At 53.3% G+C, this 22,363-nt stretch overlaps 1 protein-coding gene across 1 annotated transcript; it reads left to right on the top strand.

Moving 5' to 3' along the window:
- Positions 1-1,016: 1,016 nt before the first annotated feature.
- On the top strand, positions 1,017-6,341 carry WFIKKN2 (WAP, follistatin/kazal, immunoglobulin, kunitz and netrin domain containing 2). Its single transcript, XM_032872053.1, has 2 exons — positions 1,017-1,544; positions 4,238-6,341. The coding sequence occupies exons 1-2, from the start codon at positions 1,344-1,346 to the stop codon at positions 5,756-5,758; spliced, it is 1,722 nt and encodes a 573-aa protein (XP_032727944.1). The 5' UTR covers positions 1,017-1,343; the 3' UTR covers positions 5,759-6,341.
- The last annotated feature ends 16,022 nt before the right edge of the window (positions 6,342-22,363 follow it).

Here is a 22,363-nt window from a genome sequence, read left to right as displayed (position 1 = left end):
CATTTCCTGTGTTACCGGTGGCATCCCACTGCTGTGCGACGGGGTTGGGGGGGATGAGTTGCTTAGCCTCTCTGGGCTCCTTTCCCCCCAGTCCACAATAAAGGTCATTTGTCATGAGGATGGAGTGCCGTGATGCCTGGAGAGAGCCCGGCTCACACGAAGAGCCCAGTAAATATGAGGGACAACTATCCCTGTCCGCAGTGGCTGACCTCGGGCAAGTCACTGGTCCTCTCTGGCCCTGAACCTTCTCCTTTGTGAAGTCAGGGGGAACCCAGGGGACGGCTGAGGTGCTCGGCGCACGACAGAGCTCAGGCACCACCAAGGGGTCGTTCTCGAGGGCAGCCGCCCCCCCAGCACCGTCCTGGGACACTTACCCCGTGGGTTTTCTGGGAGCCGACGAGTGTGTCGATCGAGGAGCGAGGAATGTGATACGTCCCGGCAGCTGGGGGAGCCGGAGCATATCTGGTATGTGTCTCTGGAATGATTTGGGGAAAATTCACCGAAGTGGGAACTTGAGACGCGAACGGGCCGGGACTGAGAGATAGGGAGCTGTCCGTGCGCACACACCCCCGCAGAGGGACCGGGTGCGGGGGTGGGAGGCCGCGGCGCAGCGCTGAGGCTCCGGCCCGCCCTGGAATGGCCGTGAACTTGTTGTTTTTCCACGTCATTTGCTCTCAAATGTACTATCGGGCCAGGCGATGCTAACCCTGCCGCGGCAGGTCCCTCCGTGCAACAAGCGATCGTGTGTTCTTCAGAGGTAGTCACGGGGAGGAGGGGGCCCGGCCCGAGGAGGTGGGGGAGAGGGAAACAAACGCCCCTTTACAGGGAGCTTGCGTGTCCTGCAGCCAGCTCCCCCCCAGAGCACATGCCATTTCTGGCCCTTGAAGGGGTTAAAGGCCTCCTGGAGTCAAAAACAAGCAGGTGTCCCACCGTGCCAGATACGCCGCTAAACCGCTTCCAGCTTTTTTTTTCCCCTTCTGTAACAAGTCTGTGATCAGCCACGGGACAGAGGAGCCAGCAGCCTGCCTGTGACAGGCATGAGGTTAGCTCGCTCCCACTCGGGTGGCGCGCCCAGGATATAAATCCAGGCTCGGGCCCTGCTGCCGCTCTTCTCCCTGCACACTCAGGAGAGGGAGTTTCCTTGCAAAGACCTTCCCTTTATCTGAAGCCGCACAGCCCAGCGGGGCTGCGCTGACTTGGTGGAGGGGGCCGCGGCGGGCCGAGAGGAAGCCTGCTGGGGTGGGGAGGGCAGGTGTCTGCAGCCCAGAGAAGGAGAAGGCCCTGGTGGGCCCCAGCCCCTGGCCTCGTCGTAGGGGAGGTCTCGAGGCACCGCGGACCACATCATGTGGGCCCCGGGGTGTGGCCGGCTCTGGTCCCGCTGCGCGCAGGTGGCGGTGCTCCTGCTGCTGTTTGGGGCGCCCCTGAGGGGCCTGGCACTACCGCCCATCCGCTATTCCCATGCTGGCATCTGCCCCAACGACATGAACCCCAACCTCTGGGTGGATGCCCAGAGCACCTGCAAGCGGGAGTGTGAGACGGACCAGGTGAGTGGGAGTCCAGAAGCCTGACATGGACCACGTGAGTGTGTCAGTGAGGGCACGTGGGAGCCTTGGGGTGGGGAGACTCAGGAGCCCCCCTGCAGGATCTGGGAAACGAGAAGGAAGTTGGGCCCCAGGCCACAGAAATAGGGTGTGATGTCTGTCCAAGTCCAAGGTCCAGACGAAGAGGTGGGTGTGACATCCAAGTTCATCAGGGACATGGAATCCTGGGATTCCTGGTTTCATGTTTGCTGAGAGCTGCTCCCAGCCAGCACTAAGCCAGGCACACTGTGGGGACAGCCCCGCTGCGACAGGTGAGAGCAGACACTCAGGGCATCTCGACGAGCAGCATGTGGTCCCATTGCCAGGGATGGGAGGGTGGGCTTGGCACCTGCGTCTCTCTGGCAAAGCTGAGGCCTCCAGGCCACCCCCCCACCCAGGGGTTCGCACCCTGACCCTGAGATCAGGTCAGGCTGATGGGGAGAGTGGGTGGAAACAGATTCTCCGGTTGTCCCTGGGAGGGAAGTGGGCTAAGTTTCAACCTGCCAGATTCCTCCGTCCTCCCTTCTGCTCTCATCAGAGCAGCCTGGGGCAAGCCGGGCAGGCCTGGCGCTGGAGCAGTTCTCTCCCAGCTCCCGAATCCCAGGGTCGTTCCAGCCGCTCCCCATGGGTGATGAAGACGAGACTGCTGGTACCCAGCTCCTGCCTGGACACAGGCACTTGCTGTCGGCCCTGCCAGTTCCTGGGTATCCGGGCCGGGCAGCACCAAGGAATACAAGAGCTGCTCCATTTGCCAAACACATGTACTCTACGGAAAAGCCCAGGACTGCCCCGCAGTGAGTGGTCTCTGGCCCCACAGTGTCCAGGGGACGACTGTCAGACCTCTCTGGCCAGATGCTGCCAGTGAGCAGTGGTGGTGCTCAGGAAAGGGAAGATGGGGGCAGAGCGCTCCCACTCCGCTGAGGTCATGAGGTTCTTTGGCTACATTTGCAGGGAAGTCTGTTCCCCTGGCGCGGGCTGGTGGGATAAACCAGGTAGGGTAAGGGACGGTGAGCCTGGCAGATGCTGTGTGTCTTGAGGAAAAGGCTAAGGACTCATTTGCCTAGGGCTACAGTCTGGGCCCTCAAGCAAAAACTTATAAGGATTCCTTCTAGGTTTCCTGTGCCCAGAGAATCCTTCCCCCCATCCGCCCAACCCCGACTCTGGCGACCCAACCTTTCATGGACCTCGGGGTCCTAAAGAAGCTTCCTGGGCCCGTCTTTTAAGGAATTTTATGACCCTCGGGCCGAAGAGCAGGTTCTCCTGTCTGCTCCCCGTCCCTCCTGCCCTCCATCCCGCTCTGGGTCTCTCGGCCTCAGACCCCAGCTCTGAGATCTGCCCATCCCTGTCCCAAAGCCTGCCCTGGGGTGGCCTAGAAGCTTATGCCAAGCAAGGACGGCAAAAAAAAGTCCCCATTCTGGGCCGAGAGGGGGAACACAGTAAACAAGCCGGGCGGGCAGGCTTCACACGGCTCCAGAGGGGCATATTTCCCTGCTCTTAGCTGATGTGGAATGTCCAAGAGGCTGGGATATAAAAGTCAGAGCCACACGACGCCAGCGCGAGTGGGGAGCAATTCCCAGAGCTACTACCAGGACGCAGGATTAGGACCGTTGCCCGCCTGCCCAGTGGGGACGAGGTGTTATTGTCGAAAACACCACGTGAAGTCCTTGTTTGTGCCGGTCCCAGAGCATGTTGCTAATTTCGAGGAATTAAACTAATGCTTTACGTGGCCCCACAGAGAATCAAGGGGAATTACAGCCCTAGCAAGTCCTCGCTGACGGCTTGGCCGACCTTTGCCACCCAAAGGGCTGTTTTCCTTGTTGTTGGCCCCCCATGAAATGCCGCACACGTCAGAGCGGAGCCCCTGGGCCTGGCACAGCCCTCCGTGGTAGGACCTGGCGTCCCGGGCCTGTCCTGCCTGCCCTTCCCCTTGGCTCTGAACAAGCATGGGCCCGCTCTGTGACGCGTGTGTGGCCGGCCTCAAACTTCTGTCCTAGAGCTGTCCAGTGTTCCCTTCTTAGGGTTTGGTGTGAGCTCTTCAATTCGGCCAGGGCATCCCGACCCCAGGGGAGAAAAGAGAGAAAGGCAGACTCCTTTGTTCCCACCTAGACCTCCTTTGTGGCAACCCTATGAAGACATGGAAGAAGAGATCTCCTTTCAGAATCCCATCCACCTGGAGCTCAGAGCCCTTTTCTGTCCCTTGCCAGCTCTTGGGACAGCTCTTGGGTGTCTCTTCTCTTGAGTCTCTGCATTTGCTTCTGTAAAATGGTAGTCAGAGAAATGTCCCCTCTGGGAGGCGCATGGCCTACCTCCTCTCACACTACCAGCTGTGTGACCTTGGGCAAGTTACTGCGTGTCTCTGTGCCTCTGTGATCACTACCTGTGAAGTGAGGCTGATGGCTGTGCCCAACTCCTAGGGCCTGCCGTGAGCAGGAGAGATGCTGACAGGTACAAACATTCTCAGAAGAAGGCCCGGCAAATAGCAGGGGCTGCATATCTGCCAGCTCCTGTCATCATCCGAATGGGTGGCTGGCCACAGGCGGTGAGCCCGTGACCGTTCCTTCCACAGACACCGGGGGTGGGGGGTGAGAGGTGGAGGGGAAACCTGGGTCCATGTCCTGCTCCCCCTTGCTCAGACCTCTCCATCTGGCTCCCCGCAGGAGTGCGAGACCTATGAGAAGTGCTGCCCCAATGTGTGTGGCACCAAGAGCTGCGTGGCCGCCCGGTACATGGACGTGAAGGGCAAGAAAGGCCCGGTAGGCATGCCCAAGGAGGCCACCTGTGACCACTTCATGTGTCTGCAGCAGGGCTCCGAGTGTGACATCTGGGACGGCCAGCCCGTGTGTAAATGCAAAGACCGTTGTGAGAAGGAGCCCAGCTTCACATGCGCGTCCGACGGCCTCACGTACTATAATCGTTGTTACATGGACGCCGAGGCCTGCTCCAAGGGCATCACGCTGGCTGTCGTCACCTGCCGCTATCACTTCACCTGGCCCCACACCAGTCCCCCGCCGCCGGAGACCACCGTGCACCCCACCACAGCCTCCCCGGAGACCCCAGGGCTGGATACGGTGGCCCCGGCTCTGCTCAACCACCCTGTGCACCAGTCGGTCACCGTGGGCGAGACCGTGAGCTTCCTCTGCGACGCGGTGGGCCGGCCCCGGCCGGAGATCACCTGGGAGAAGCAGCTGGAAGACCGGGAGAACGTGGTCATGCGGCCCAACCACGTGCGCGGCAACGTGGTGGTCACCAACATCGCCCAGCTGGTCATCTACAACGCCCAGCCCCAGGACGCTGGCATCTACACCTGCACAGCCCGCAACACCGCCGGGGTCCTGCGCGCCGACTTCCCGCTGTCCGTGGTCCGTGCCGGTCAGGCGGTGGCCGCGTCGGAGAGCAGCCCCAACAGCACAGCTTTCCCCGCCGCCGAGTGCCTGGAGCCCCCCGACAGCGAGGACTGCGGGGAGGAGCAGACCCGCTGGCACTTTGACGCGCAAGCCAACAACTGCCTCACCTTCACCTTCGGCCACTGCCACCGCAACCGCAACCACTTTGAGACCTACGAGGCCTGCATGCTGGCCTGCATGAGCGGGCCGCTGGCCGTGTGCAGCCTGCCCGCCCTGCAGGGCCCCTGCAAGGCCTACGCGCCCCGCTGGGCTTACAACGGCCAGACCGGCCAGTGCCAGTCCTTCGTCTACGGCGGTTGCGAGGGCAACGGCAACAACTTCGAGAGCCGGGAGGCCTGCGAGGAGTCCTGCCCCTTCCCTCGGGGCCACCAGCGCTGTCGGGCCTGCAAGCCACGGCAGAAGCTCGTCACCAGCTTCTGTCGGAGCGACTTCGTCATCCTGGGCCGCGTGTCCGAGCTGACCGAGGAGCCTGACGCGGGGCGGGCCCTAGTGACCGTGGACGAGGTGCTCAAGGATGAGAAGATGGGCCTCAAGTTCCTGGGCCGGGAGCCGCTGGAGGTCACCCTGCTCCACGTGGACTGGAGCTGTCCCTGCCCCAACGTGACGGCGGGCGAGACGCCGCTCATCATCATGGGCGAGGTGGACGGCGGCATGGCCGTGCTGCGGCCAGAGAGTTTCGTGGGCGCCTCCAGCAGCCGGCGGGTCAGGAAGCTGCGCGAGGTCCTGCACAAGAAGACCTGCGATGTCCTCAAGGAGTTCCTGGGCTTGCACTGAAGCCCCGCTCCCCCTCGCCCCTCCCTGGTTCCCTCCCTGGCCCTCGTCCACCTCCCCACCCCCCACGCCCCTCAGTCTGCAGACTGGGCAAGGTCAGGCTGGACAGTCGGAGGCCAGCGGGGAACAATCCACCGGAGATTCTTAGAACAATTTCTAGTCTTAGGCTCGAGAAGGGGTCTGTATCTCCTGTAGCTGTGGGGGACAAAAGGAGAAGCCAAGAGACACCTGCAAACCATTCCTGATGACTAGTTGGCTCGGGCATTGCGACCCTTTCTCTTTGCCGCCAGTCCCTTCCGGTGGCTCTCCAAGCCCCCAGCCGGCTCCCAGCCAGGCAGCCAGAGATGGCATCTGCATGGTCATGGGAATCATGGAATGAATCTGTTTGCAAAAGGGGTAGGTGGGGAGAGAAAGGAGGGCCCAGGGACTCTTTGGACAAATTCCCCAGAGCCCCCTAGATCATTAGGAACAGAAACACCTTCATGTTAGGGCTTGTAGGAAGCGGGGGTGGGGCATGGTCTGACCCAGCACACACCTTGCCCTGAGGTGGTGGTCAGCCTGTGCTTCAGTCAAGGGTGCCCTGTGGTCTCTGAGGCCACCATGGCACCAGCAGAATACACATTCTTCGTATTTCTCCTTGGCTTTATTGGTTGGTTTTTTTATTGTTTTGATTGTTGATGTATTGATTTAACTCTGTTCAGTCCGACTCAGTGGGCATTTTCTGAACAATTACTGGGTGCCAGGCGCTAGGACACAGAGTTAGTCACTGCCCATCTCCTAGTGACTGAATGTGAGTGTCCAGATCCCAGGGTCCCACTCCCCGGACCCCCATTCCCCCAACCCTGGCCCCCAGAAGCAGACCCATGGCTGGTCTTCCCAGCTGTCAAATGGTCCCATCTGATGGACAGTGAGCTTTCATCTGCCACTGGCCTCTTTGGACAGAAAGCAGATAGAAGCCCCAGGATCTGTTTTGGTGGGAAGGGAGATAAAAGAAAAGTCGGGGTTGGGGTGGGGAGCGGGGTGAAAGGAGGGAGAGAGGGAGGAGGGGAGTCAGGCTTGGGAAGGAAAAGGAATGTTGCTCGATGCTTCCATCTGGTGGTGGCTTTGGGAGCTGCAGGGACCTGAGGGAAGCTCTGGGTGAGATGTGGGAGGGCAGGTTTGGGGATGTGGCACCTTGCTGGTGACTTCTTGTTTATGGACTTCCTGTGCAGGTGCAGCCACCCCCCCCGCCACACACACACACTAGATAAAGGACTTGGGAAAGTCACTATCAGCTCTACATCTGCGCCCCCCCATTCCCTCCTCAGCCTTTCCTTCTGTCCAGGCCCCTCCAAAGCTGAAGAAGGTCATTGTGGAGCATCCTTGTTTCTTCCTCAAATGTAGGGAGGAAGATACCAATTAAAAGTTCATAGTATCAACAGCCCTTCTTGTGTGATTTGTTTGGGTTAATGTAGGTGTGCGGGGGTGAGGGGGTTACTGTCATTTGCTCTGGTGCCCAGGAGGGAAGTCTGGCCAACAGGACCATGTCTGGGTGATGGAAGGACACAAACATTCATCCCACTTTGCAGCTCCGAGGCTCCTTAACTGTGATGCTCCCCACAGCTCAGGAAAGCTGAGGCCAGAGAGGTGAGGTAACATCCCCAAGAATAGAGAGGCAGGAAGATGGGGGACTTGGGCCCACATGTTCTAACTTCTGTCTCAGGTCCCCTACCCATCAGGATAGCATGGCCGGCCAGGGGCAGACTCCAGTCCCTGCCACTGATGGCACAATGGGAAAGAGGTGGGCCACCCAGCTCTAGTTCCCTAGGGGGCCTCTGGGTGCGGCCTGGTCCCAAAGCCCTATGTGTGCTCAGAGCACATGATTCGGTTCCCAGGATGGGACAGCAGCACCTTTGGTCTCAGGAGTTGGGGATAATTCCGGAGATCTGTTTGGGAGCCTGTGACCAGGGTGGCATGCCGCACAGCTTGCCTGTCCCTCAGGATGCAAGCCAGCCAAGCTCAAGAGACACCTGTCACCTGTCCACTTCCCTGGATCTTCCAGGGCCACACTCCAGGGAGGAATGCACAGCCAGCCCCGCCCAGCCCAGCCCATCTAGCCAATCTGTCCTTAGAGATAGTTCCTGCAAGAAGGAGGGGGCTGGATCGGGAAGACAAGCTCCTCCTGGGGCCAGAGGAATGGGAACTTCTCAAGTCACCTTTGGGGAAATGCTGAGCAGAGCACTTGGCTACCAGGAAGGAATGAGTTCTGGCCACCGGCCCTCCCTGCTTGGGTCAGGGAACCAGGGAGCTGAGACTCAGCGCCTCACCCACCTTAGAGGCATGGGGACATCCTTTTGCCCCTGACGGGTCAAGTGTCCATCCACATGCTAGCTCCTGCCACCTCCCTTCTTGCATGGCCATGGGGCCTAAGCCCTGCAGCTGCCTGGTGGAAGTGTGACATTCAGGGGACACCAATGGCAGGACTCCTTCTCGTCAGCTCGCAGCACACTTACAGCCCCAGACCCCGTCCCTCCCACTCCAGCCCCAGCCTGGCAGAGTGAGAAAGCCCGGCCGGTGCTATCAGACCCACCTTGGTCTGCATCTGGGCTCCGACACTTCCCCGGTGTCTCTCTGCGCCTCTGTGTCCTCACCTGTAAAATAGAGGGTAGGAAGTGCACTTCCTGGAGATTTGGGGAACGTGGCCCTATTAACCTTGCCAAACTGAAAAGCCTAGGAGACAGAGCCTGGCACAGAGGGCTGCCCCAGCGGCCCCTCCGGGCCCTCAGCAACCAGCTGGCCGACAGCGGGCCCCCAGGACCCAAACCCCTCGCCTCCTCCTGCTGGGTCCAGGATCTCACAGACTCCATGAACATACACGGTTGCAGATATTTTATTCTGTTGCTCAAAGCACATTGAGACGGATCACCCCACATGTCTGGGGGGGTCAGAAAATACAGGCACTTAGGGAATGGGCGCTTATCATAATGTTGGACCTACTACATGGTATGTATTTCTTGGTCCTTGAAACCACGTGTGAGTGTCTGGTCTGTGTTATCCCGGTGTTTCACAGTCACTGACCTCTGGTAGGTGTTCTGTAGAGGTTGGACCAAATTCGCAGGGCCTGGTTGCCTGGGAACTTGGGGAGGCTGCCCACCAAGTTTGGGAGGTGTGGCCCCAGTCTGGGCCCCGGGACACAGGGGGATGGAGCCCCCCCTATAGGTCTGAGGCCAGACTCAACCTGCCTTCCTGTCTACACTGGACACTCACTCCTTCCCTCCTTGCATCTGTTTGTCTGCCCCCACCCCTGCCCCCCGTCCTCCTCCCGCTCCAGTCCATCTCTCTTGGCCCCTTCAGAGGTCTGCTCTGGCGCCGGCTGTCTCCGGGCCGGCCAGAGGCCTCTGGGGCAGGACAGCTTGGCTTTTTCCATCCTCCGCCTCCCCCCGCACCTCCACCCTCCTAGGACACTCTGCTCCATTGTCTGCCCAGCTGCTCCATAGTCTGATGTCACCCCCTGGACAGCGGGACCAGAGAGCCGGGACCAGGGGCAGAACCTGAGGAAGAAAGGAGGAGAACAAACACACAGCCGCATGGCCATTTCCTCAGGTGGGGGGTGGTGGGGGCAGAGGGCCCAGTGTCCAACTCTACTGTTGGAACATCAACACTGAGCAGCTTCTCACCATGGGACAAGCACCAGTCGTCATCTCTTGTCTCCGTCAGGACTCTACAGGACAGAACGCTGTTCTGTGTTTGAGGAAACTGAGGCTGGAGGGGACGTGAAACTTACCCGAGATCACCCAGCGGCCACGTGGCAGAGCCAAGACTTGAATACAGGCGGTTGGCTTCTCTCAGTGTGTGACACGCACGTGTGCACACATGCACGTGTGCCCAGACAGCCCGCCCGTACACCCCGCTCCGGGCTGGGCAGTGTGGAGTCCCATCAGGGCCCCAAACCTCTCCCAAGAGCCTGCCTCCCATCAGCCTCCCTGGGGCTGGCTTCTGACCTTGTCCTGTGACATGCTATCTTGATCACCCACAGAAGCAGTCATGGCCTACATTCCTGAGGGAGACATCAGCCTTATGCCTACTCATCCTCCTGGACCCAGATCCCCCGGGGAGCCTCTGCTGTCCCCTGGCCGCAGCAAGACCCTTCCGTTGTCTGTCTGCTTCTGCGCATGCGCCACCCAGGCCGGAAGTACTGCCGGGGGGCGGGGGCCCAGAGGTCTGCGGGAGCCCATTCCCCACGGCTGACAAGGGACTCTCTGGATGAACTAATGGTCCTGGGACCAAGGGCCACAAGGTGCCCTGGGAGGCCGCAGGCTGTGGAGGGGTTTCTCCGGGGTGTTCCCTGCTTTTCCCCAACTCGACTTCCGGATGCCGTCTCGTCCTCCTCCTCCCACTTCCTCAAGGAGTCTGAAGTCTCTCTCCCGCTCTGGGAATGTGTGATTAATATAGGCGGGATGGGCGGCAGGGTTCCTGGGTCCTATTCTTGGCTGTGGCCTCATTCTGGAATGTGCCCTGAGGTCAAGTGACACTTATCTCGCAGGCTGTGTCAGGAGGAAGGAAGGACAACCCTCCAGCTGGCGGTCTCCCGAGGGAGAGGGAAGGGCTGGCAGGTGGGTAGGCCTATACCGTCCCTCTCCTTCCCGCCTCTCTGGCTCCCAAGCTCTTCAGCACTATTTCAGGGGTGGATTAGAATCTCTATGTCCACATCCCCAGTTACCCAAGGACAGGGACCTGCGATATCCGGGTCCCTCACAACACCCTGGCCACACTCAGCCCCACTCAGGTGACGGGGAAACAGGACTCCGGTCTGACACCTCCCAGACTGGACCCTCCTGAATGAATGAACAAAGCAAGCCCTATAGACCTTATGAAGGAAGAAACACGTCGAAGGGATAATTTTCCTCCGTCTTTTACAGACACTGAATCTGAGACTCTAAACGTTTACAGGAATCTTGCCCCAGGTCGTCGGGTTCACAGATGGAAGAGACAAGATTCCAACCCAGGCCTATCTCACTTTAGTGCCTATATCCTTCCCAGGGTGACATATATTTTAATCATAGTGGCTAAAGACTAAAGACCCCAAACAGCACTTCTCCTCTTGAACTTCCGTAACCCCCACTTCTAACTGGTCCCTGACCTCTGGGAGTCCCAAGGCTTCACAGAAAGCTTATAAACCCGCACTCGCCCATACAGTTAGTACTGAATTTGTGTCAATGAAGTCACATGGAATTAAATTTTAAATTCGGTTCATCAGTCCCACTAGCCCTATTTCTAGGGCCATGTTCCATGTGGTCGATGGCCCCCGTATTGGACAAGACGTGCCCAGAAATTTTCCATCACCACAGAAAATTCTCTTGGCTGTGGCTCTCTTACAAAGGATTAGCACATCGTTCTTGTTTTCTCTGGAGCAAGGGGTCTCTCTGAGGTGGCCCCTGACTCCTAGCTCCTGGCCTGACAAGGACTCCAAGGGCAGGTGCTGGTTTTGGTCCTGTTGTCTCACAGCAATGACCCCACTGTCTCCGGACTCTGAACTCCGCCTGGAAATCTCCGCTTTTCTCGAGGAAGGCTCACAGGCCCTCATGCTGATGAAGTGCTTGATCTCCCTGAACTCCTCAGGAGATGTGTGGACTACGAGTGTGGGCCACCTGCCCGTGGCCCCGGTGGCCTGACCTTGCCTGGCCTTGCTGCCCCTGCCCGCCTTCGACCGCGCCAAGAACGCGGCGGTGGCCTGACAGTGGCTCCTGGGCTTCCCGGGCTGCGTTTCCACGAAGGAGGTGGACAGGCAGGTGCTGGGTGAGCTGACCCAGCAGAGCAGCTTCTCCGGCGTGTGGATCCCAACATCTGTGAAGATGGCTGTGAGCGATATTCCCCACCCCACCCCCACCGCGTGGCCTCGAGGAGGAGGCCGAGGTCGAGGAGGAGGCTGAGCTACTAGGCCCCTGACCCCAGGCCCCACCGGAAGCCCTGCTTCTCTTCCTGTCTTAGCCCACGAACCCCACTTTGTCTCAAGCCCTAGCTGACTGCTGACCCTTGTGCCCCATTCCATGTCCAACCCCCTCGAGCTCTTCTAGCTTGGACACAGGCACTCCCTCTTTACCGGTGACCTAGCAAGCCCCATGTTTAACCCCATGAGCGTTCCTTCACTCTGACTTCTCCTTCACCTTTGACCTCCCCCATGAACACCAATGTGCCCCCAGACCTATAAGTCCCAGTTTACCATCGACCCCTTCTGCCGGCCTCCCCTCACTTCTGACCTTGCCTCACCTTTGACACCATGAGCCCCACCTCCCCTCAGACTGCCTTGTCTCTGGCTCCCATGAGCACCCCTCCCTTTTTCCTCCAACTCCCTCCCCTCAGCTCTTGCCAACCCGGGTTTTCCAGGGGAGCCACTACGGGAGAAAGCAGGATGTGAGCAAAAGACACTGTGCCCTCATCCCCCCGACACTTCTCTCTCAATAAATAAACTGTTGTCCTGCCCCCCACCCTGAAGAAAAGAGGCCTACAGATTAGCACCCGCACACACAGCCCCATCGGGTGATGACACCAGGGGACACTGGGTTTATGCTTCCAGCTAAATGTGATGGAGAGGGACGGCCCATGAGGAGGAGACAGTGGGAACTAGAGGCCACATCCTCTCATGGCATGGCACGGTGCCCATGGCAGTTGCTGCCATGCGCCTCCCAAGAATCGGACTACCAGCAAGTCAGTCACTCCACAGCTCTTCAGAGACCCATGCTGCAGCCGCCATCTCGTTTCTTGTGCGGAAGATCTGACCGAAGGTCTAAGAATTGTTTTGTTATGGTCATTGCTGCTCTAATTCAATCGCATAAAAGGGCACCAGATATTTTAGGCCTCAGGGTTTCCAAATCTCCTTAGTGTCCAGGGTGGGTGGCAATGAGGAAAGGTCAGAGTGCTGGAAGGGCCTGGGCGCTTGAGTCAGACTGCCTGGGCTCACACACTGGCTGTGTGACTTCAGGTAAGTTAACCTCCCTGGGCCTCAGCATCTTCATTTGCAAAATGGAATAATAATAGCAAAGTCAGTCCCGGGCCTGGCTGCTCCAGTTCCGGATACATGCTCTTTCTTGTTCCTGCCCATGGCTGGAGCAAGAACCTGGACGTAAGAACAGCCTCCTTTCCCCAAAGCTGCCCTTGGACAGCAAAGAACAGATGCACTCTCTTCTGCGGACAAAGGAAGAGTCCAGGATGAAGGTGGCTGGAAAGGAGGGGAGAGAAGAAAGAAGGAGAGACAGAGACTCTAGGTTGTGCAGCCGGAGACCAGGAAGCAGAGACAAAGTCTAGTAATGGCGTCGAGTAATGGGGTCCATGGAGGCCCTGAGAGCGTTTCCCAATCCTTCATTCCTGGCTCCAGAACCTCAGGGCATGGAGCTGGGCTCTCACCGACCTCCTGTCTCAAGTATCACACCCCATCTTAATACACCACAAGGGGCAACAGAATAGAAGGGTAATGGCCTTGGAGTCTTGATGTGACCAGATGACTCAGACTTGAGGCAATCCTTACGATCATCACAACCAACAATTTCACCTCATGACCCCAAGAAGAGGAGAACCCTGGTCTTCCTGGGTGAGCAGAATGCAGCCTTAGGGAGACTTACACATCTGGTGACCCATGCCCACCCCAGAAGTTGTTACCAATTAGATGCCTGGCGGCGGGATGAGTCATTTCTGTTACTAAGAATTAACAGCACCGATACGTGCTCATAGAGTATCTCACTAAGTCTTCACAGCCCTGGCAGGTGTGTATTATTTTCCACCATTTAGTATTCTCTCCATTTCAGAGATGATGAAATTGAAGATCACAGAGATTAAATCATTTGCCCAAGGCCCCTGGCCAAGCAGGGAACCAAGCCTAGGTCGGTGTATGTGACTCCAAAGCCCGTGCATTTAAGTGTACGCATTGGGGCGCCTGGGTGGCCCCATTGGTTAAGTGTCTGCCCTTGGCTCAGGTCATCATCTCAGGGTCCTGGGATCGAGGCCCACATCAGGCTCCCTGCTCTGTGGGGAGCCTGCTTCTCCCTCTGCCTCTCCCCCTGCTTGTGTTCTCTCTCTCTCAAAACAAATAAAATCTTTTTTTAATAAAGATTTTATTTATTTATTTGACAGAGAAATCACAAGTAGGCAGAGAAGCAGGCAGAGAGAGAGGGGGAAGCAGGCTCCCCGCCGAGCAGAGAGCCCGACGCAGGGCTCCATTCCAGGACCCTGAGCTGAGCCGAAGGCAGACACTTAACCCACTGAACCACCCAGACACCCCCAAATAAATAAAATCTTTTAAAAAAAATGTACAGCATCTTCCAACACAGAACAGCACCTATGGTTTCCTCTCACTTCTGCTTCCTTTCTTCTCCTGGCTAATCCACAGGGCAGTGTCACTGCATAGGATTCTCCTGCAAATGCATATCTTAAGGCCAGCCGTCCTCTGCTAAGAAGGCTGAGCCCATGCCCTTGAGGCTAAGCCACAGGAAGAGGGGGGAGCATAAGGGGTTCAAGCCCCATCTCACAGAAGAGTAGAGAGAGTCCAGTGATTCCCTACAGGGAAGAGGATTAGGTTTAATGCGCTCTGTATCTTACATAATCCACACACTGCCCGAAACAAGCAGGACTTTTCAGATAGGAGATCTGAGGATGAGTAGGTTTAGCAGGACATGGCTATTCAAGGGTGCGTTGGGATTCAGTTCAAAGTGTTCCTCCAAAGCCCATTCTTTCTTGTGCAGGGTTACTGGGAATAATTTTATTTGGAGGCTTAATGAGGCCTCTACACTACTCTAGAAAATTCTTACTTAGTTCTTAGCAGTTACCAAGGATTCTGTAGGGGAAGTTGAGGGGCCCAGACCTCCATCCCTGCTGGGGAAAGTGGGGTGAGACAGGGATCAGACACTGGTATTTTCTGTTTCAAAGCAAGATACATCCTTCTTTCAGAGAAGTGATACTCTCTGAACATCACAGGTCACGTGAAGGGGTTTGGCCAGGTTGCGGCAGTATTTTCAGAGGATGACAGAGTGCTCAGCCACAAAGGAAGCCTGGGGGAGCCTGGGGGAGCCTGGGGAAAGGCATTACCCAGGGAAAGTGACCCAGGAGAAAAGTTATTTGGGGCTGTTCATTTCTGGCTTGGATTTATATTAAGCTTTTCCTTCAAAGCCCCATTCTTTGATTTATGCTCAAACTGGAAGATACTGTAAGTATCCAAAAAGCCAAACTGGAAAACGGAACAGTTGAGCTCTGAAAAGACTGGTTCCCTTGGCTAGGAGTAGAGTGTGGTGATGGCAGACGGCAGGTGGGAGTGCCCCGGGGGTATCTGAGTTTCTGCAGTGAACATGTGCATTCCACCAACACCAGCTTCTGGGAGGGTGTTACCTGCTGTGAACCCTGATACTTAACAAAAACAGAATTTTGTCTCTAAAGGTAGGAACACAAATGCAATGACCCCTAGAGGGAGCTTCTAGCCTGAGGAGGTTTCCAGGATAAGCATCTTGAGAAGATAATAATGAGAACCATCCCTCCCAGGCCACTGCTGACCACCCCCGCCCCTCCCTTGGACTTCTTACTTAACGTCCCCATCCCACCCCTGGGCTTGATGAACAGAGTTCTAAACCAGCTCTCTTTCACAGTGTCTTTCTGTTCAAAACTCGGAACAATGAAAAAAAAATTAAAATACCCAAAGTCCAAGGCAGTTTCTCCTGGGAGTGATGGGTTGGCAGCCAGGCCTCTTGTTCTGGTTTCCTCGGCTTTTTCCCTCAAGGGTTAGCACACATTCTTCCCGCTGTGGATACATCTGATGGAGAAAAAGAACCAGGACCAGGTTTTTCTGCCACTGAGGCTGGAACTGGGAGGGACCACGTGCCTCCCTGCATGACCCCTTCTTCACGTGGTAACTCCCCCTGCGATCTAGAATCCCTCAGAAGGGCACGCGCGTTCCTTTTTTTGTTCATACCTCCACATTCTCCTGTGTCTAATCATTAGGGCATGTGGGTTATCTTTCCTTAGAACATAAGCTCCTTGAAAGGTCCTAAAGGTTTCTATGCATCACCACGGGTTCCTAACCTAGTAGATACTCAATAAATGTACTGAGTGGTTGACGTGGGGATTGGTTCAAATGATATCTCCCTCTGTCTGAGGCAATCCAGGGACCTGAGTGGAATCTGACCCCAGAGCAGCTACTGAGTCAGCCTCACCCTTGTGCCGCCCTAAGTAGGAGGAAAACCCAGGACTGTAGACCTCGGGTGTGGGTAGTGCCAGTGGTGATTTTCTGCAGAATCTGAGTGCCCAGACAGCAGCAGTGATGTGGATAAACACTACCAGCCCATGACCCTCCAGTTCTCACAGCCTCTTCCACTGGGTTTTCGCAGCACAGGCGATATTAAAATGAGGTGGGGCCTGTTGAGCAAACCACCCCTTTTAGGACCACGCTGGGCGCTCCCGGGGAGCTCTGTGCAAAGTGCATTTTGGATAACGTCCCCTGAGTAATTGAGGGCCATGCAAGATAATGGGGAAGGACTGCAGACTTCGGAAACAGAATCCCACAGCTCAAGTCCTGGCCTCCCTAGCCATATCCATCACAAGTTCCCTGCTTCCATTTCTTTAAGTATAAATGCGGGAAACAGCACAGCCTTCAGAGGGCTCTTGTGAAATTACAGGAGTTGAAACATACAAGTGTTCTGAACACTATCTAGCACGTAGTAAATACTACAAAGCATTGGTTGTTATTACTGAGCTTCTGACTTTGGTTGTTCCCTCTGGACTTCTGCCGAGTCCAGATAATGCCAAAGTCATGATCACTCAAAGAGGCAGCATGCAAAGTATGGGTATAGCCACCCTCCTTCCAAGTCTGGAAAAAACCACGCAGACGTCAGGAAAGTGTGGTGTCCCCGCACTAGGGGTATTGTCCTGGGGCTCCGGATTTCTGCAAAGCCTCCCCTAAGGGGAAATGATCTCCAGGACAAGTCCCAATGGGTGTACAGAGGCTCCCCCTGCCCTGTTCTCTCCCCTTTCCCGGATCCTGTAGGAGGGACAGATAGAGGAGACACACCCTCGTGTGTCCTCACAGACCACCTGCTGCCAGATCCTTCTCCTCAGGCAGAGGCTCCTGGGGAACGTAAGGTCTCACCTCCATCTGTCTATTCCCTTTACACAGAATCCAAAAAGTTCTTTGAACTTTTGTGGTTCAGATAATAAACAAGTCTCCTCCCAAAAAACATTTCTTCCTAAGCTACAAAAGGAAACAAAAAACAAAAGCAGCTTCTCCCACTGTATCACATAATTCAGAAAGATGACATGTCCCAGGTAAGATTCTTTTTTTTTTTTTAAGATTTTATTTATTTATTTGACAGAGAGAGAAAGAGATCACAAGTAGGCAGAGCGGCAGGCAGAGAGAGGGGGAAGCAGGCTCCCTGCTGAGCAGAGAGCCCCACGCGGGGCTCGATGTGGGGTTCGATGCGGGGCTCGATCCCAGGACTTTGGGATCATGACCTGAGCCGGAGGCAGAGGCTTTAACCCACTGAGCCACCCAGGCGTCCCCCATGTAAGATTCTTTATAGCCCTCTGAAAACTGGGTAGTTCCCAGAGTCTTTAAAGGCCCTCTGGTGACACCTCAGTTTCTAGAAAGAGTGCCTAGGGACTGCAGCTGTCTTAAGCTTTGGACTGAAGTGCTTTGGAGATCCCATCACGTTTCCTGGAAATGGAAAGGAGTTAGCAGAAAGGAAGTCACTGGGGCTCCGCTGGAACTTCACAATGACAGGTAGTTTGAAAGACACAGAGTGTTCTTTTTGGGAACAGAGCTCTGGGGTCAGTAGGCAGATCTGGATAATCAGAGTGGGAAAAGACCAGGCACGCCCATTACAGAACAAATCAAAATCCAACCTTCATCCTTTCTAGCAATGAACTAACTGATGGATGGTGGGGGGGTGGCGGGGGGGGTAGGTAGCATGGAAAAGCCAACTGAAAGGGGCACCTGCATGTAGAGGAGGGGACGTGTCCAGAATGACCAAGCCCGTGTCATGGAGCATCCGGGCTAAAACGGACAACGTGACTCCATTTCATAACCCATACCGACAGAAGGGGTATCCAGCATTCCCTTCCATCGGTATCCAAAAGGCATTGATTTATACCCGTTTGCTATACACCAACCTTGTGTGCTGCCATGTCCATGTTTGTCACATTTCTTTCCACATGCTCCAGAAGGGGCCATGGCGCCATGCTCCCCCGGCTCTCTCAACAGTGCTCAGGAAGGAAAAGGAAGCTCCAGATCTGTAGAAGGGCACACGGAGCCCCAGTGTTTGAAACCGGCTGCAACCTGATGGCTGGGAAGGAAGTTTATGCTTGGCTTTAACATTTAGTACCTGAATACCATAAAAGCAAGGTCTAGCTTATTTGGTAAATGTGGTTTTTCCACAATTATCTTTGAAAGACTTGGGTGTATAGACAGAAGGGAAGCGACCTACTGTATATGCCAAGGTTTGTCTAAAAATATTTTACACCTGTTCTCTGTTCTGCACAGTGGTCATATTTTATCAGTGAAGTAAAGTACTCATAATGCCAGGCAGAATGTGTTTTTCCTTCCAAGTTCTCAATGTTTTTCCCTTCTGTAAAGCAAACCTCCTCTTCTTTTCTACCTGCACTAAAATAAAGCTAGCACCATTCTCTGTAGTGGGACACGCCTCTCACCGGAACTACCTTTAACTCCTATGCCCGAGCCAGTGCTGTTTAAACAGCAACCACCATTTCAATACTTTTCACAACAGCACGGACACTTCGGCCTCATTTTTGGCTGCTCTCAAAAGGAACGTCAACTTGTGTTCTGGGTTTAAATCAACTTGCAGATTGGATGAAAAAGAATGCTGAAACACGGTTTCCCCACCAGTGCCTCAAAACCAGACACATACACTCAGTGCTATTTATCACTGAAACATGGATAGAGTAGCTTTTAGGATATTGCCGTAGAGTTTTTAATTCTCCGTGGATGCAAATAACAGATGGGACAACAAAATGTCACTATAATAAAGGCGGTTGGGGGTCTGCATTTCCATTTCCGATTTCAAAGGTCCACAAACCGAGGGTCAAAGTCTGGACTTCGTGTCTTCTAACTACTGTAAACCCCTGAGAACATATGTTCCATGAGCTCACTGACAGCGCTTCATAGCAAGGGGATTAGCACCTCAAGAACTGCCTGGGGAAGTACCCGGATCCCACCCTACCCATTCTGCAGATGGAGAAACTGAGTCATCAGAGCCAGATCACTTATTATGCTTAAGGAAGGAATTAGACTCCCTTTCAAAGAGCCTCCACACATGAACTGTCCCCTCACGGTTTTCTTCTAGGGTTTGTGAGGTGATCTCAAAGCTCCACTTATGGGTTCTATATAAAGCAAGTCTTCCAAAATATAAATCTTAAACCCCAAATATTGAGAAATGGTTAGTAGACATTTACTACTTCACGTTCCATTAATAAGATGACTTTTAGCCCAAGCTAAACTTCGAAAGGCCCAGACAAGGGTTCAGCAAATACTTGGTCCAATCAAATTCTAACTACCTCCAAATCTAAAAGATTGGCACCCGGTATAACAAGATTTAATCCACATAGAAACTACCAAAATTATTCAGAGCCATTAAAAAATGGGTTTTTCTGTTTACTGTGCAGTTTTTGTTTTGTTTTTTGAGATTTATCTGAGAGAGAGAGAGAGAGAGAGTGTGTGTGTGTGTGTGTGTGTGTGTGTGTGTGTGTAGGGAGAAGCAGCGGGAGAGGGACAAGCAGATTCCACACTGAGCACAGAGCCTGACTTGAGGCTCTATCCCATGACCCTGAGATCATAATTTGAGCCCAGCCAAGAGCTGGACACCTAACCTACGAACCACCCAGGTGCCCCCACTGTGCAGTGTATACACATCCCCAGACTCATAGCAACACCAATGGGAATGTAAGTTCACCCGTAATAGCTATGCTTTTAAAATGTGACTTTTTAAACCAAAATTTATTTTTATTTTTTTCAAGGAAGGCTTTCAGAACCAGCTTGAAATAAGAGGTCATTTGACGTCTTTAATGTTTTAAAATAAGCGTAAGAAGACCATTTACCACATCTATACATACAGAAATCATGTATTTCCAAGTAACTTAGAAACAGATCATCGGTACTTGTTGGAAGACTATTTTGGTGACTGACTTGACCTTTCCTTTTGGTGTTTATCAATAGCACAGGTGAGAAATGTATGTGAAAACAGCTCTAGGAGGCCAACAATTACAATTTTACTTAGAAGGAATGGGGCCACTAAGTCTGCAGTCCTTATTGTCTGAGGGAATCATGCAGTGGTTCTAAAATGAGAGAAGTAATTTACACAATTGAATTAAGAAAATCAATAAAATTAAAGCACTGACTTAATGATTTCTAAAAACATTTCCATGTGGCCACCAGAAATATAAAATATCTCCCCCAATATATCATCATGACTTCTAAGCATGGCCAAGAGCCTCCCATTAGATTCTTCTCACGAACACTCCTGTAGATTTTACCAGTCATGTGGCTAATACATCAAAAATAGTCTTATTCCCCTGACTTGAAACCAGAAGAACAACTAATCCCAGGGAACAAAGCATTGACTTGAAGAGCATAAACTCTGGAAGTTTACTGAGTTGGAATTCCAAGTCTGCCACTTACTGGCCATACAATCGTGGGTGAGTTAACTGTCTGAGCTCCCCTTCTGTAAACTGTGTTGGAACTGTGCATGGTACATAGTAAGTGCTGTGTGAGTATTTGTTAACCAAATGATTAAAAACATTTTTTTAAAAACAGCTTTAATGGAAGTGTTGGACTAATTTTCCAGTTATATGCACAGATATCAATCCAAGTTTCATTAAACATGAAGATAGTGTCTTCCTAATCTAATATCAAAAAACAAAAACAAAAACAAAACAAAAGAGGGGCACCTGGGAGGCTCAGTGGGGTAAAGCCCCTGCCTTCAGCTCAGGTCGTGATCCCAGGGTCCTGGGATTGAGCCCCACATTGAGCCCCACATCGGGTTCCCTGCTAAACCAGAAGCCTGCTTCTCTCCCTCTCCCACTGCCCCTGCTTGTGTCCCCTCTCTCGCTGTGTTTCTCTGTCATATAAATAAATAAAATCCTCTCCTGGGGCAAAGAATACATTATATGCTAATAAAAATAAAAAATTTTTAAAAATTAAATACTCTCAACAACACTAAATAAATAAATAAATACATACATACAATCTTTAAAAAATGCATATAACCATGTATATGAGAATGAAATTAACACCAACACATATTAGAACATTTTAAACTCAGGGCACCTTTAATTTCACCAGAAGTTAATCACAGTAAATAAAGATTATCATTATTTTTAAGGAGGCATTTTGACTGAAGGCCTACATTTGTCATCTAATATAGGTTGAAGCTATTCAAAGGAGATTTGACAATATACCTGATTTTAGAGAAGATGGGCAGTAAAGGAATATTTGAAACCCAGAGAGCTACTTTTTAGTACCAACTTATTCACTCATCAACAACCTATGCCATCTGTAAGGCAGTATTTGGGACACCAGGATCAGGCTGCCGCAGTGTCCATATTTACAGAAGTGAAAACAATGGGAAAGACCCGTGAAGATAATTAACTCATCAGGGGCACCCGGCTAGCTCAGACAGTAGTACATGTGACTCTTGATCTCAGGGCTGCTGTGTTTAGAGATTACTTAAAAATAAAATCTTAAAAAAAAAAAAAAAGATAATTAACTCATCAAATCGTCAACCAAAGCATTTTCCACAAAGGAACCAAAACGTGGTAGCAGAGTGAGAAGTGAAAGATTTGGGGCCAAGATGTAAGTAAGCTTTTCTAAGGCTCTATAAGGAGTGCTAAGCAAATCACCTTTTGACTCTTTTTTTTTTAAGATTTTTAAAAAAATTTTATTTATTTGACAGAGAGAAAGAGAGGTCACAAGTAGGCAGAGAGGCAGGCAGAGAGAGAGAGGGAAGCAGGCTCCCCGCAAGCAGACAGCCCTACGAGGGGCTGGATCCTGGGATGCGGGGCTCAATCCCAGGACCCTGAGATCATGACCTGAGCGAAAGGCAGAGGCTTAACCCACAGGCCACCCAGGTGCCCCACACCTTTTGACTCTTAACTACAGGAAAGAAACTAAGGGCTGCTGGAGGGGAGGTAGGTGGAGTATGGGGTAACTGGGTGACAGGCATTAAGGACAGCGTGTCATGTGATGAGCACTGGGTGTTATATGGAACTGATGAATTCCTGAATGCTACTGAAACTAATCTGAAATTAATGATGTACTTTATGTTGACGAACTGAATTTAAATTAAAAAAAAAAAAAAAGCACCTTTTAAAAAAATTTCCATTCCTGAGGATGCTTGACTGGCTCACTCAGTGGAGCTTATGACTCTTGATCTCAGGGTTGTGAGTTCGAGCCCCACACTGGGTGTAGAAATTCCTGAAAAGTAAAATCTTAGGAAGAAAAACTGCCATTCCTTGGCTAAAATCGTGTTGGCAAGGATGTGGAGAAAGGGGAAGCCTCATGGTGGGAATGTAAACTGGTACGGCGACTCTGTAAAACAGTATGGAGGTTCCTCAAAAAGTTAAAAATAGAACTACCCTATGATTCAG

This window comes from Lontra canadensis, unplaced genomic scaffold, assembly GCF_010015895.1.
Source record: "Lontra canadensis isolate GAN:19392208 unplaced genomic scaffold, GSC_riverotter_1.0 scaffold43, whole genome shotgun sequence".
In the NCBI taxonomy this organism is placed as follows: Eukaryota; Metazoa; Chordata; class Mammalia; order Carnivora; family Mustelidae; genus Lontra; species Lontra canadensis.
The sequence above is the reverse complement of the archived record's forward strand: the minus strand, read 5'-3'. Positions and strand labels throughout refer to the sequence as shown.

What these genes read in the sequence shown, in the direction of transcription:
- WFIKKN2 (XM_032872053.1), top strand. Translation starts at nt 1,344, where the DNA reads ATGTGGGCCCCGGGGTGTGGCCGGCTCTGGTCCCGCTGCGCGCAGGTG. An exon ending in GGGAGTGTGAGACGGACCAG is followed by an intron (nt 1,545 to 4,237) that starts GTGAGTGGGAGT and finishes GGCTCCCCGCAG; the next exon opens with GAGTGCGAGACCTATGAGAA.